Here is a 16,245-nt window from a genome sequence, read left to right as displayed (position 1 = left end):
GACAGCTATGCACAAGACCCCCACTAGACTGTAGTAAATTGTAGACATTCATTTAATTGGCGTACTGTCAGGTGGGTCCGCTATATTTAATTGGGGACAGTTAGCTGGGTGAATCCGCTACTTTAGTACTGTAACTGGTGTTTAGCGGTGGGATTCGCTACATCAAACAATTCTGGCTATCAATCTAGTGAGTGTGGAATAAGGCTTTGTTCCGTGCACATTCATCACTAGGCAATACAGTGATACCTTGGGTTACAGATGCTTCAGGTTACAGACGCTTCAGGTTACAGACTCCGCTAACCCAGAAATAGTACCTCGGGTTAAGATCTTTGCTTCAGGATGAGAACAGAAATTGTGCGGTGGCGGCGCGGCAGCAGCAGGAAGCCCCATTAGCTAAAGTGCTGTCTCAGGTTAAGAACAGTTTCAGATTAAGAACGAACCTCCTGAATGATTTATGTTCTTAACCCGAGGTACCACTGTAATATCAAGTGAAGGTATAAATCTATGGTGGTCTATTTGCTTATGCAACAACATAGAGACAGATAACTTTGTATTTTATGTCCCTATGTGAACTACAGCATTTTAAAAATGCAATTATCAGCTCAGACTCAAATGGATTCAAGCCACAAATGGAGCAGGCAGTCATCAGGCATACCTGTAATCAAGTGCAGATAAATCAAGTGAACATGCATGTGTGAACCAACACATAATTTGGAACCAATTAACACCATGATTTACACACTTGTTCGCAAACACAACTAATACTGCGTGTGGGCTTCAGTGCCTAGGCTTCCACGTCACTGCAACAATGATTTCATAATAAGTCTTACATTGTGCTCAAAAATTCTGGGAATTGTACTTTTGCTGTTCTTCCTTGCAGAAGAGACTGGGAAAACTAAACAACACAGCTCCCTGAACAGGCAGTGTAGAATTTAACTGTCCTCAGTTTTCTTTGTTACAATGTGAAGAACTAGTTAAAAACAGTCTTTGGCTTAACTCTGGGAACTATACATTTCTGTTCTGGTCAATGAAGAAGAATAAAAAATATTTCCCAGAGTCCTGAGAAGCAGTTTTAGTACCAACCCTTGACTTATATTCTTAGTTGCTGTTTTCCTTCCTTTGCAAGTTTCTGAAAGAGTGAGACAAAGGAAAATGCAGGTGAGAGAGCTGATGCAGAGCTATTATGAGCAAAGGTGAAATTTGTGGTGTGGCAGCACTCCACTCATAATGGCTTAAGGATTTCTAAATTGCTGGATTAAGTTTATGAAGCCCCTTTCCATTTCTGAATTGTTACTCAAACCAGGGCCAGCCCACCCATGAGGCAAGGTGGGGCAACTGCCTTAGGCAGCAGGATTCACAGGAACAGCAGATCCTGATGTAGATCTTTATTTTTATGGCCTTGTGCCTGATGTAGATCTTCACTCACCCCTTCTTCCCTTGTGGGGAGGGAGGCACCATCTTGCAGTTTGCCTTAGGTGCCAAAATGTTTTGGGCCAGCCTTGACTCGAACCCAGTATGCAACACTGTTTTCCTACTATTCTTAATATTATCTGAAATGCAATCTTTGTCTTAATTATCCAAGTTCAAAATGCCAGACAATGTTTCAGTCAAAAAGACACGCCTAAGCACACAAAGGTCGCAGAATACAAAATATTGTACAGTTTGTCACATTAAATTTCTAGATGTTCTTTATTACTAGTCATTATTTCACTTAAAATGAACTGGAATATGCCTCGGCTTGACTGCAAGAAACTAGCTACTAATTTAGGCAATCCCTTATTTCTTTCTTGAAGGCAATGTTGAAATATCTGGCCAAACTGCTAGAACAAGTCATTTACCATTACTCTGCCTCCACCCTTTTAATTTAGTACACTTTTTACATTTGCATTTACTTAGGGGGTGGGGTGGAGAATGAGTATCTAACACTTATAATACATACATTGGGACATGGCATATGAAGGCCAGTACAGGATTAGGAGACATTAAAAGTACCTACGGGTTTAAATTTGCTTAACTCTGTCCTCAGAGGCAGTGGGTGGAAGTCCAAAGCTTGGTGCAACTCATTCTCATAATGACAAACCATACATCTGATTTGAGCCACTATGTTGTCACCACAGACTCAAGAGATAAGAATGAAAGATGCTGCTTAAGGTGTTACGAAGGTCAATCATTCATCAACACAATGCCTGCTACCAAGATGCATTGCTACCTCGTTCTTTTAATATCTGTGTTACGGCACGAGAAAATTCCATACAAGCAGATCTACCACAGGCTCTGAGCAGACCACATTAACAAGAGAGCCCACAGAGGCTTCTATCCAACCACCTCCTTCAAGCGCTGCTGACATGTAAATATGGAGCACTATACTTTGGCCAAAAGAACATGCATATTTTGAAGCATTTTAATGAACCCTAGAGAATCCTCTACTTCAATGCACAATTCCTCCATTGCGCTTTTCCTGCTTTAAACCTCATTAGCCCAACCTGAATGTCCAAGCCTTTATTAGCCTATATTACCCTGGAATTAGACTTGACTAGATAGCTTGAAAAAGGCTTGTTAAAATGACTAGATCATGAAAAAAATGTATCACATGTAATAAATGCAACTTTATTTATTTAAATTACTTTCTTAACTGACCATCGAAAGAAACTCTGTAAAAAGTTTCTGTAAAAATAAATTCACATACACACAAATACAATTAAAAACCAACAAACAAATAATTAAATGAAAGGTAAAATAAACATGAAAACACAAAGCAGAATAGCACTATTTCTGTACATTGCTAAGGTATTTTCTGAATATAGAGTGGTTTATAAATTCTTTTTTTAAAAAAAAATAAACCAATCATCATCTAAAATTGAATAATGAGCAAACAAGACCTTCACTTGGGGCTGAAAAGCTTGTAATGTCTTAATCAGTGCTTTCCCCCCTAAACAACATGTTTAGAGGTACTCTCATTTCCCTAATATTGAAATGCTGCCTCTCAATGAGGCCAGACTTAGATTCACAAAATGTTTTGGGGTTTGCGTACCCCCAGAAAGAAAGCAATGGTCTTCACGCTGTTTTAGTGGCTTCTACCTATACTGCCATTGTCACAGCATTCAAAAGGCAAGTCATTCAATCTATGAGTAAATATGACAATTCCCCTTGCATTATTTGGGTAATGGCCCTTCCTCTAACTGTGCAGAAATGGGGCAGGCATCGAAGGAAAAAGATTTTGGCAATCACAGCTGCCACTGAACGCCAATGTGTTTTGACTACCTTCATTTACGTGAATCTGATGTGCACCTCAATTTTCAAAACCTTGAAACCAAAAATGTTGCTGGTGAATGTAAATGCACCATTGAATCAAATGCACACCCTAATTTTTGGGATGTGCCAGTAATTTGGCCAAAAAAGGTGTGCATTACATTTGAGTAAATATGGTATATATAGGCAATGACCGATTTATGCGTGTCAGATTTATGTGCATCGCAGCAACTCAAGAGGTTGCTGTAAAAGGGGTCGGAGGGGGGCAGAACATGGCAGACTTATGCACGCTCCATGTGCAAGGGTCAGGAACGTAATCCTCCTATGCAGCTTCATTGTTGTCTGCACACTATTTTGGCTTTAAGAGTGGTACTTGGAACATAACCCCCACATAAGTTGCGGGCTTACGGTATTCAAGCCAGTTTGACCAAAAGGAGAACAAATGTAAATTTTGAAGCAGAATTAATTTGAATAAGGAGTTATGTACTCTTGACTAAACTGGTACAGATTTCAGGACATCACAGGTATATGCAATGCAATACTCCTTATAGGACTCTCCCTGAACCAAACAAGTTCTCTCATACGGCAAAGTCTCCAGGGCAGGCAGGGATCCTGTTTTCTGATGTTTCTAAAGCTCTAAACACTCTAATGAGATTAGTAAATACCTGAATTATTCAGAATTCCTCTATGTCCTCTCTTTAGAGCTCAACTATACATATAAATAATTGGCACCCCAAGATCTATAGAGAGGAGCTACGACAAAGTAGCTTATGCCAATGTAACAAAACAATCTTCTCAGCTTCGTAAATGGAACAAAGCCTTCTCTACCATGCTGTCTGCTTGCAGTAATCTCAATTTATGAGGTTATGGTTTGCTACCAAATATAAAAAGCAATTAATTTTACAAATGTAGCTAGTGGCTAAAGGTCTCTGGACGGGACATCAGTAATTTGCCTCTGATGCCCATCTGCACAATACTGTACATTTCAGCAGAATTTTTGTGTCGTGCAACAGTTTTGCACCAGGCAATAGTGGCTGCTAATTCTCACATTGCCAGATTGTGGAGTGTTGCCTCAGCCTTCTCTCCTCTTCCCTCTACTTGGGAGTTCTCCAGGCAGCCGCTGCTGCCACCCCTGGTCTCTGAGCTGCCCTCCCCTCCTGCTCCAAAGAGACGTGCCTCCTCACACTTCCTCACAGAGGCCTGGGAAGAGGATACCCGCAGCCTTAGTGGCCCAATGGAGAATGGCCACAGGTGAACATGAGGCCAGTACCTTACCTTGGGTGGTAGCAATGGGCACTCAGCTCCCAGGCAGGCCTTGCACACAGCAAGCACAAGAAAGGCCAGAGCAGCGCCTGCCTGCCTGCCTGCCCAGGCTCCCACTAGTCTGTCCATTCCCAGTAGCAAAGGCTGGTGGACTGGCTGGGCATCCTCGCCCGCTTGCTTGCTTGCTTACTCTGAGGCCACCTCAGCTCCTGGCAACCCCCAGAGGCACCATTCGCCTGCAGAGTTTGTAGCAAGGGCTGCCGCAACAAACAGCTCTGGAAGCCTTTGGGAGGCAGAGACGCAAGACAGCGTCAGAGGAGGGAGGGCAGGAAATAGGAACAGAGGCCAGTGTTGCCAGTGTTGCCCGTGTCGCCCCTGACCATCCTTCAAGGCACCCAAGGATGCCACAGCACACTGGTTGAAAACCACTGGGATGCTCATTTTGATTGTAACACTTGGATGGAACAGTAAAAAGAACTGAAGAAAATCATAAAATCCTGTGCAATGCTTCTCATTCCAGTGCTGCTTCTCCTTCGCATGCCTGAGAAATAAGTCTTAAAAGGCAAAGAAAGTTTTGAAACCCAAACTTTAATTAATATCACCCATACTGTTGAATAAAATTTTATATTATAGCATTTATAAGTCACTCTCATTTTAAGCATTCAAAGCAGTGTACAGTGGTACCCCGCTAGACGAATGCTTCGCTAGACGAAAAACTCGCTAGACGAAAGCATTCGTCTAGCGGGAGGCTGCCCCGCTAGACCAGTGTTTTTCAACCTTTTTTGGGCAAAGGCACACTTGTTTCATGAAAAAAATCACGAGGCACACCACCATTAGAAAATGTTAAAAAAATTAACTCTGTGCCTATATTGACTATATATAAAGTAATTCTCTTGAATTTTTCAATTTTTCCCATGGCACACCAGGCAACATCTCGCGGCACACTAGTGTGCCGCGGAACAGTGGTTGAAAAACACTGCGCTAGACGAAAAAGTCTATGGGGCTGCCTCGCAAGACGAAAAAATTTCGTCTTTTTTTTTTTCGTTTTTGCGGAGCGCGGCTCCCATTGCCGCTCCGCAAGACGAAAACCCCGCTAGACGAAAATTTTCGCGGGACGAATTATTTTCGTCTAGCGGGGCACCACTGTATAAAGTAACAAGGAGGGCAAGCATTTCATAATGCAAGTGAGAAATGCATCATCATAAAATTCCTATTGGAATCAACAAAAGTCCTGCAAGACAATTACTCTTAACATATGACCCCAGGGCAAATTTGCAATCAAAAACTTTCCTTGACTCCCTCTGGAATTTGATAAAGCACTATTGCTAGGAAGAAACACTGCATAGCCTACGATGTTGAGGAGGAAAGCTATTTTATATTGGTTTACTCTTAGGAAGCTGCTTATGAGAAAGAACTAAATACTTTATATGTGATATACATCAGTATGCATATATAGATATATTTGAAGACACTAAAAGGTTATACCATTAGAGTATAAAGGTAAAGGGACCCCTGACCATTAGGTCCAGTCGCAGACAACTCTGGGGTTGCGGCACTCATCTCACTTTATTGGCCAAGGGAGCCAGCATACAGCTTCCGGGTCACGTGGCCAGCATGACTAAGCCGCTTCTGGCAAACCAGAGCAGTGCACGGAAACCCCGCTTACCTTCCTGCTGGAGCGGTACCTATTTATCTACTTGCACTTTGTGCTTTCGAACTGCTAGGTTAGCAGGAGCAGGGACCGAGCAACGGGAGCTCACCCCGTTGCAGGGATTTGAACCGCCAACCTTCTGATCGGCAAGCCCTAGGCTCTGTGGCTTAACCCACAGCACCACCCGTGTCCCATACCATAAGAGTACTAACTGGCTATTATACAGGTAGATTAAAGGATTATAGGCAGTTGCATCCATTTAAAAAGAAATTATATAGAACACCAGGCTCTGAAGAAAACAGAACTGCATGATTTGAACTGCAGTTTTCCCAACATACTGCAATAATTTTCATAAGCATTGGATATCGGGAGTGAAATTTGATTGCACGTGCTTGATATGTTATAATTACATGAACTATTTAACAAGGTTCAAAATCACTGGGCTGCTAAGAGTCATTACTGCTAATTTGCAAATTTAATAGTAAATGGGAAAAACCAGAGATCTGTTCAAGAAAATTGGAGATATGAAAGGAACATTTCGTACAAAGATTACCACAATTAAGGACAAAAGTGGAAAGGACCTAACAGAAGCAGAAGACATCAAGAAGAGGTGGCAAGAATACACAGAGGAACTATACCAGAAAGATATAGAGGTCTCATATACCCCAGGTAGTGTGGTTGCTGACCTTGAGCCAGACATCCTGGAGAGTGAAGTCAAATGGGCCTTAGAAAGCCTTGCTAACAACAAGGCCAGTGGAAGTGATGATATTCCAGCTGAACTATTTAAAATCCTAAAAGATGATGCTGTTAAGGTGCTACACTCAATATGCCAACAAGTTTGGAAAACTCAGCAGTGGCCAGAGGATTGGAGAAGATCAGTTTACATCCCAATCCCAAAGAAGGGCAGTGCCAAAGAATGCTCTAACTACCGCACAATTGCACTCATTTCACACGCTAGCAAGGTTATGCTTAAAATTCTACAAGGCAGGCTTAAGCAGTACGTGGACCGAGAACTCCCAGAAGTGCAAGCTGGATTTCGAAGGGGCAGAGGAACCAGAGACCAAATTGCAAACATGCGCTGGATTATGGAGAAAGCTAGAGAGTTCCAGAAAAACATCTACTTCTGCTTCATTGACTACGCAAAAGCATTTGACTGTGTTGACCACAGCAAACTATGGCAAGTTCTTAAAGAAATGGGAGTGCCTGATCACCTCATCCATCTCCTGAGAAATCTGTATGTGGGACAAGAAGCTACAGTTAGAACTGGATGTGGAATAACTGATTGGTTCAAAATTGGGAAAGGAGTACGACAAGGCTGTATATTGTCCCCCTGCTTATTTAACTTATATGCAGAATTCATCATGCGAAAGGCTGGGCTGGATGAATCCCAAACCGGAATTAAGATTGCCGGAAAAAATATCAACAACCTCAGATATGCTGATGATACAACCTTGATGGCAGAAAGTGAGGAGGAATTGAAGAACCTTTTAATGAGGGTGAAAGAGGAAAGCGCAAAATATGGTCTGAAGCTCAACATCAAAAAAACTAAGATCATGGCCACTGGTCCCATCACCTCCTGGCAAATAGAAGGGGAAGAAATGGAGGCAGTGAGAGATTTCACTTTCTTGGGTTCCATGATCACTGCAGATGGTGACAGCAGTCACGAAATTAGAAGACGCCTGCTTCTTGGGAGAAAAGCAATGACAAACCTAGACAGCATCTTAAAAAGCAAAGACATCACCTTGCCGACAAAGGTCCGTATAGTTAAAGCTATGGTTTTTCCAGTAGTAATGTACGGAAGTGAGAGCTGGACCATCAAGAAGGCTGATCGCCGAAGAATTGATGCTTTTGAATTATGGTGCTGGAGGAGACTCTTGAGAGTCCCATGGACTGCAAGAAGATCAAACCTATCCATTCTCAAGGAAATCGGCCCTGAGTGCTCACTAGAAGGACAGATCCTGAAGTTGAGGCTCCAGTACTTTGGCCACCTCATGAGAAGAGAAGACTCCTTAGAAAAGACCCTGATGTTGGGAAAGATTGAGGGCACAAGGAGAAGGGGACGTCAGAGGATGAGATGGTTGGACAGTATTCTCGAAGCTACTAACATGAGTTTGGCCAAACTGCGGGAGGCAGTGAAGGATAGGCGTGCCTGGCGTGCTCTGGTCCATGGGGTCACGAAGAGTCGGACACGACTGAACGACTGAACAACAACAACAACAACAATAGTAAATGGAATACCTACAGAGAAATGTACAGTTATGAAAGGTTATGAAAGGTAGAAGTTATGAAAGTTACAAGGCAAAGTTTCCCCCTTTTGCCATTACTGTTTATTTTGATTCTAGAAAATTTATGTATTGAGATAAGAGAGAATTATGCCATACAAGGAATACAACTAGGCTTTCAAAGTTATAAATGGAGCGCATTTGCAGATTATGTGGTTTTGGTATTTTTAGAAGATGCAACTGAAAATGTGATAACAATACTGGAGATAATTTTAAAAACTGGGGATTTGGCAGGGTCTATGTAGACAAAATTAAAACTAAAATATTGACCAAAAAAATAGATGAACAAATAAGTAAGGTACTGCAAGAAATAACACATATCAAAGTATTTTTTTAAAAGTTAAATATCTGGGAATTTGGATTACAAATAATAATATGAAACTGTTTCAAAATAACTATGGGATGGTCTGGAATAAGATAAAATGAGATATGGAAAGCTGGAATAGAATGGATCTATCGCTACTGGGGACAGATCTCAATGGTTAAAATGAACATTTTGCTCCTCATCCAGAGTGGCGTGCAACCTTGAAGGGTTGGTGTACTGGGTCGACAAGTTCTCTCCAGAGACAGGGAAGCGGCGCCCAGTTGCAGCCGGCTCCCTGAAGACCAGGACTGAAGTGCAACAGCAACCACTAGAGCGCATGTGGCTCTCTGGGATGGGGGCCACAGTAGCAGCGAGGCTGCATTTCTGGCACTGGAATATTTGCAGCCAGGAATAATTGTCCGCCTGGAGGCAGCTCTGGGTGCCAGGGTTCAAGAGAAGCTCTTGCAGGAGAAAAGCAGGGCAGGGCAGGGCAGGGCAGGGCAGGGCAGGGCAGGAAGGATCTCTCAGGGTGGGAGACCAGGAGAAGAGGTGAAAGCTGACAGAATCTGCCAACATGAGATATGCACGTTATAAATGTGATAAAGGGTCTTATTAGTTGTTCTTTCTCTATTCTTTTTTCCCCTTTCTCTTTTCTATACAATTGTGTTTTGCATTTTCTTATAAATGAATCAAAATTTTACTGTTTAATATGTTTAAAAAACTTTCATTAAAATGGTGTTTTATATATAGAGAGCCAAAGCTCTCATTCTTATTGCAGACACTACCAATTCTTAGAATCCTAGAATCCTAGAGTTGGAAGAGACCACAAGGGCCATCCAGTCCAACCCCCTGCCAAGCAGGAAACACCATCAAAGCATTCCTGACAAATGGCTGTCAAGCCTCCGCTTAAAGACCTCCAAAGAAGGTCTTTAGCAATATGGGCTGCTACAAACAATGGAAAATAGAAATTTCCAAATTTATCTGGCAGGGGAAAAAACTTAGGATAAAATATTAATGGATATGAAGGCAAGAGTGGTTTTTTTAGTTGCTAGAAGGTGATGGATATTTATTTATTTATGTATCTCTTTTTGTTTCTGATGTATTAAAGTGAAATAAAAAAGGAAAAAAGGAAAATGGATATCATATTGGATTCAATATTGTCAACTGTATGAATATTTTTTAAAAGACTCATTAAAAGGTTTTGGAGGCGGAGGGTTGGACTTTGAAAAGGAATTACTGAGTGGAAACGAGAAATTGATATCCAAGATGTAGAAAATGATGCCTGAATGGGAAACAAGTTGAGTTGGTAAAATCAACAATGATTCACTGGGCTCTTGACCCAGGACATAATATAGAAATGGTGAAGTGTGAAAAGTTGTGGAAAACTGATCTTAATTTTACTGCCTGTAGTGGGCTGAAAGAAAACTATATGAAAATGATATATAGATGGTATATAACACCCGTGAAAAAGGCTAAAATGTATAAGAATGCCAATAAGCAATGTTGGAAATGGTAAGAAAGCAAAAACCTACTGCGAAATGACAAATAATGAATTAAGTAAGATGTTTAAAATGACAATAGGGGGAAAAACCAGAAGCTTTTTTGCTAGGTTTGCTCAGGCCAGAGATACTGAAAATAATGATAAAACTGTTTATGTATGCAACAACTGCTGCAAGGATTTTGTATGTGCAGAAGTGGAAAAGAAACTGCAATACCCACAAGAGAAGAATGGATTAACAAGTTATGCCAAAACGGCAAAACTAATCACTAGACTAAGAGACTCTAATGATGAGGTGTTTGTAGAAGAATGGAAACCCTTTTCACATTACTTAAGAAAATACTTTAATTCTTTCTCAATACAAGATGGATTTATATCTTGAGCAACAGAAGAAGAAGAATATGTTATTTTTAGGTTTATATTTTACAGTTTGTATGATATTAGAAACAAATGGGCAGTTCAGAGAGTGGAGATATAACGTCTTATCAAGTGATATGGGAAGTCAGAGAAAAATAAGAATGGTAACATATGATTTTTTAAAGATGTACTACCGGGTATGTAAAAACTTAATAAATATATATATATATATTATATAAAAAAGATGTACATTTACTTCTGACTTTTACTAGTTTGACCTAGTGTTCTTTAAAATATTTATACCGGGAACCAGTGACTTCAAAAAGGACAGTACAAACAAACACCTGAATAACGGGAAAGATAATAGAATCTAGTATAGCATGCATTCTTGTTATATGGGACACGGTCAGAAATGGTGTTTTCTGCTTGGCAGGGGGTTGGACTGGATGGCCCTTGTGGTCTCTTCCAACTCTATGATTCTATGATTCTACGTGCCTTTTCCCAGCATATAAGAAAATTTGCCATTAATAAATAATTCACTGGATCAGACCAAAGACTCCTCGTTTCATGGTATTTTGATATGTTTTGATGATGTGCTTTATATATTGGAAACCACCAGTAGTGGAGGAATGGGGTGGTGGAAGGGGCAGGGTGCACCGGGCGGCACTTATCTTGGGGGTGACACACTGGACCCCAAGGTGCAGTACCCTCCACCCCATGCATGCTACCTCCCCCTCAGCCACCCTGAAAAGAAAGTGCAGAGGGCTGGCGTCTGCCGGTCACCTCCCAGGGACGAGTGGCTCAGCCCCACACTGCATTTGCTGGCAGCACACATGCATGCCATGTCCCCCTCAGCTCCAGCAGTGCGGATGCCCCACCCTATAAAGCAATGTGCACGTGTTGGTGCCCACCTGCCCTGGGTGTCACCAGGGCTCCATACACCACTGGAAGCCACACATCTTTGATACTCTTATTAAACTCCATTACGTTTTGTCATTTTCTAAACTAAAAGACACAAGTGCTTACAGCCTTTCCTCATAGAACTGATGCTTCCAACTCTTCATACTTATAGCAGAAGTAAGTAAATAATTGTACCCCAGCCACTCTGGGTAGCTTCCAGCATAATGGTATACTGAAACATAATAAAACCTCAAACATTAAAAACTTCCCTATACAGGGCTGCCTTCAGGTGTCTTCTAAAGGTTGTATAGTTACTTAACTCCTTGACATCTGATGGAAGGCTATTCCAAAGGGTGGGCAGCACTACCAAGAAGGCCCTCTGCCTGGTTCCCTGTAACTTCCTTTGTCGCAGTGAGGGAGCTGGCAGAAGGCCCTCAGAGCTAGACCTTAGTGTCTGGGCTGAATGACGGGGTCCAAGGTATTCAGGGCCAAGGCCGTTTAGGGGTTTAAAAGGTCAGCACCAACACTTTGAATTGTGCCCAGAAATGTACTGGGTGCCAATAAATTAATAGAAGCAGACTTATTGTTCACCATGCTCAGTAGAATGTATTTGGAACCATGATAGCAACATAACACTATTAAGCCGGTTTATCACTTAATCCCCCAGAACCGAACATGTAACAGCACCAGATTCCTTCACTGTTGACATTTAGATTGTAAGCTCCTAAGGGCGGGGATTTGTCTTTTCCCCTTAAGATACCCTGGAAAAATACAATGTGAAATACCTCTAACTATAGCTTTATAAATCTTCAGACAAACTATGGGAACAAGATGAAGTCAAAACAGATACATCCGCTCTTGTCCTTGACACTATACCACACTGAGGGTGAAACAAATACAATTTGCATCCCCACCATAACATTAAAAACTGAAGCTGCAGCCCAAATTCAGTTACATTGGTGACCCAAGAAAGTTATTCTTGCCACCAGTTTTTTTTTAATTGAAATATGTGTTAGTCCATAGACCACAGCAGAACCTGTCTGCAGTTATCCCTTAATAGCATTATATCAAATATGGATATAATAGTAAATGCTTTGTTTTCAGTATATATTTTTTGCACTTTTATTCTTCAAGGACCCAACTCAGACTAGCCACATTTCAAAATGGTTTTATCTGAACTACACAAAGGTAGATGGGAGTTTACTGAAAAGAAAAAGGCAACCCTGCCCCAATTACATCACCACCAACAGGTATGAACTTGCTGTTCAGAGCAGAGAAAAACTTCTTGATGTTAAGATTGCGCAAGAAGCTCCTGAGAGGCGTTTCTCCTTTTCAAACTTAGTTTTATTGTCCAGCGTCATGAAATGCTTAAACTACTTTTGCTCGGCTCATGTATCAGATTTTTTTAGCTGCTGGTTTTTCCCTCGGGAAAGAGGCAGTAAAAGGGAGTAAAAAGAATGGAGAAAATCTTCATTTCCCCCCTTTTGACAGATTTCCAAAGTAAGTAAATTTGCCTGGAAATAAAGCTGGCTCCTTGCTCTAAAAACTTCACAAAAGTGAAGGGAAGAAGAAGAAAGGGGAAACCACTTGCAGATCAAAATAACCACCAAACTCTCTCCCACCATCCCTGCTGTAGCTTTCAAACTGGTTTTTCAGCAACAACAGAACACTTTCTTTACAGTTCTTAAACTTAAGCCAAGTGAAGGGAGACAGAGTGGATGAAACTCCAAGCAAGTTCCTATGAGGTTGACATGGCATTCAATCATAAAGGCTAACAAATTACCTAGATTGGGAACAACTTACATTAATAACTTCTAACCTATTTTTATGTATTTTTTATTTCATGAAAAGCAGAGTTGAAAAGGCACTGGTCTCATGGTGAACTATTCCTTGTGCTATTCCTTAACTATTCCAGATAGTTAAGAGGTCATTTTAAAAGGGGGGACAGGGAACCAAGCACACAAACACATTGCACTTGCAAACCTCAAGTCTGGCTGGAATGGTAGTTACTAGGCTTGGGCATTCCTATGAATCACTGGTGGTTTTCCCCACGTTACAGGAAAAGGATAATGAACTCTGGGCAGGAACCACTTCGCAGGGTATTTGGGTCCTTGTGAAACTGACAAAGTCCACACATTAACAACAGACTTCTCGCCACTATCAATTTGATCGTCTTGGCCAAGTCTCTTCCTGTAAAACCCCAGAGAATCATGTGGTAGGCTACCTTAAAAGCAAATAACTTTATTACGACATAACCTTTCAGAAGCTAGGCATAGGCAGCACTTTAGAATATGAACAAAATAAGAAAAATAACTAGGAAAGATTCTGGGACACATTCTGTATTGGGGCATACCATGAAAGTTGGGGATCACCTTAATGGCAGACAAAGTTGGCTCCCATTCTGAGAAGGTCATTCCAAAGAGTTCACTGGGTATAGTGGGAATGTGTGCCTAATTTGTTCCTGTTGCCTCTGTCCTCCTGTCCTGTTATTTAAGAAATGTCTGGAGTTGCCAGCAAGTTACCCAGGAAGTGGGGAAGAAATTGTGGCACTTGTACCACCTCTAGTTTTCACTATATTGAGCTTTCCCTCCAACTCCAAGACCCAACAACTGATTGCCATCACAGTCTGAGCCCCCACAAAAGGATTACTATTAGCAAATATTATTATTACTACTGTCAAGCAATTATGGCACATGTTCTATGATAACCAGGGAGGCATGTGATGCAAAGCCGCCACCACATAGAGCCAGTCTGAAGTAGGGAGCCCAGGACATAGGCTTCAGAGCCAACCCCAGAATACAATTCCACAACCCCAAAAGTCAGAATTTTAGCACAGGCGAAAACAGCGGAATTATCCAAGTATGGGCCAGCACCGCGGGAAAATAAATACTAAGAGGATACGCAAAATCAGGGGCCCTAAGTTGACTGACAAGGAGCATGTGCAAAGTGCCCTCCTGACTAACCAAATGCACCTCCGAGTGCCGACACCTTCCCAGCGCAACTGAACCCCGCGAGCAAGCGGGCGGCTCTTTCCCAGCCTCGCCCTCTCTCTGGCTCACCTTTCTTCTCGTCCGCGGCGCCGCACAAGCTGCCGGCCAGCAGCCCGACGAGGAGGGCGGCGGCGGCTGCATGCCTCGCCCAGAAGTTTCCGCCGCCGGCGAGCGAAGACGAGAGACCCCCGCGCCCCATCTCGGCGCTGGCGGCGATAGATCCCGCGCTGCCTCCGCCGCTGCTGCTGCTGCTCGTGGCGAGGCGAAGAGCGGCGCCCGACGGCGTCCTGCCTGGGTGGGCTCCTCAGCAAAGCCTCTCGCGCCGGGCTTCCTCTCCAGCGCCGCCGAGGACCATGCCAGGGGATCGCTCGCCGGCTGCGCTCGCTGCTCTCCGGCAACCTCCTCGCCTCTCCTCCCAGCGGCGGAGAGGAGGAGCGAGAAGAGGCTCTTTGGCCGCCTCTCAGGCGCTCGCCCGCCCGCTCGCTGATTGGGCGCTTCTCCCACAAACTGGCCCCTCTCCACGGGCGGAAGGGGAGCTGGCGCCCCGCTCCAGGTGCGAGGGGCGCGGGAGGCGCCGGGCCAGCCGAGCGGAGCTGCTTTGCGCGCGCGGCGGCGGCGGCGGCGGCGACGAAGCGCAGCGTTGAGGAAAACGCGCCTGCCTTCTCTGCGCGAAACTCGCCGGCAAAACTTTCCCCCCCTAATCCGTCCCGCGTTTACAAGAGCTCAAGCGACTCCCTCTGAGGATTCCGGCAAACCAATGGAAAGAGGAGGCTGGGGTAGAATCAGGGAGAAAAAGAAACGAGGGGTGGCGGGCAGGGAATATTTTGTCCGCGCTGCCTTCAGGTGGAGTTTCGTACCTGCCCAGCGCCGCTGGTGGGAAGGGCGAGAAATTCCAGTCGGGCTGGTTGAGCTGAGCTGGGCTGAGCCCCGCGCACGCGCAATTTCCCCGCTGCTGCTGCTGCTGCTGCTGCTGCTGCTGCTGCTGCCTGTGGTCCACCTTATCTGCGGCTGCTACAACTACTGCCCCGCCTTATTGGCCTGCAGCTGCAACTTTCCAAGCCCTGGAGATGGTGGAGAGGAGAAAAGCGGCTCTCGGAAGTCATGCCGGGAACGCCGAACGCAGCAAGGGTTCCCGTAGTAATAGAGTGGGAAGACTAGGGTGCAGCCAGACGGGGCCCGCCGGTGGGTGCACCGTCAAAAAGCACGCCGTTTGCCCATGCGTTCCTGCAGCCACTCCGTGCCATCTTACTTTGTGCATTGCGGGCCACTTCTTTTTAAAAGGTAAAGGTACCACTGACCGTTAGGTCCAGTCGCAGACAATTCTGGGGTTGCCTGCTCATCTCGTTTTACTGGCCGAGGGAGCCTGCGTTTGTCCACAGACAGTTTTTCCGGGTGATGTGGCCAGCATGACTAAGCCGCTTCTGGTGAACCAGAGCAGTGCACAGAAACACATTTACCTTCCTGCCGGAGCGGTACCTATTTATTTACTTGCACTTTGACATGCTTTCAAACTGCTAGGTGGACAGGAGCTGGGACCTCGTGGGGATTCGAACTGCCGATCTTCCGATCGGCGCTTCTTTTTAGGCCAACGTAATTGAGTTTGACCTAACCATCCTTTCCCTCCCCAAACATTCTGGGCATGGTCATCCTGGAAAGCAGAATTTTTACTTTTATTATGATTATTATTAATTAAATTTCTGTACCACCATCCAAAGATCACAGGGCAGTTATAATACATTAAAAACACAATA

The 16,245-nt window shown here is 43.6% G+C and overlaps 1 protein-coding gene across 2 annotated transcripts in view; it reads right to left on the bottom strand.

The window, feature by feature from the left end:
- The window catches only part of EGFR (epidermal growth factor receptor), a 148,455-nt gene extending 133,752 nt beyond the window's left edge, over positions 1 to 14,703 (bottom strand). For both annotated transcript variants that reach the window (XM_033164874.1, XM_033164875.1), the window contains exon 1: positions 14,564 to 14,703. In XM_033164874.1, coding sequence (XP_033020765.1) covers positions 14,564 to 14,693 — 130 coding nt within the window. In that variant the 5' untranslated portion in view covers positions 14,694 to 14,703. The remainder of the gene's footprint in view (positions 1 to 14,563) is intronic.
- Between the last annotated feature and the right edge of the window lie 1,542 nt (positions 14,704 to 16,245).

This window comes from Lacerta agilis, chromosome 12 (assembly GCF_009819535.1).
Source record: "Lacerta agilis isolate rLacAgi1 chromosome 12, rLacAgi1.pri, whole genome shotgun sequence".
NCBI lineage: Eukaryota > Metazoa > Chordata > Lepidosauria > Squamata > Lacertidae > Lacerta > Lacerta agilis.
Note: the sequence above shows the minus strand (reverse complement) of the source record. Positions and strands in the feature narration are given on the sequence as shown.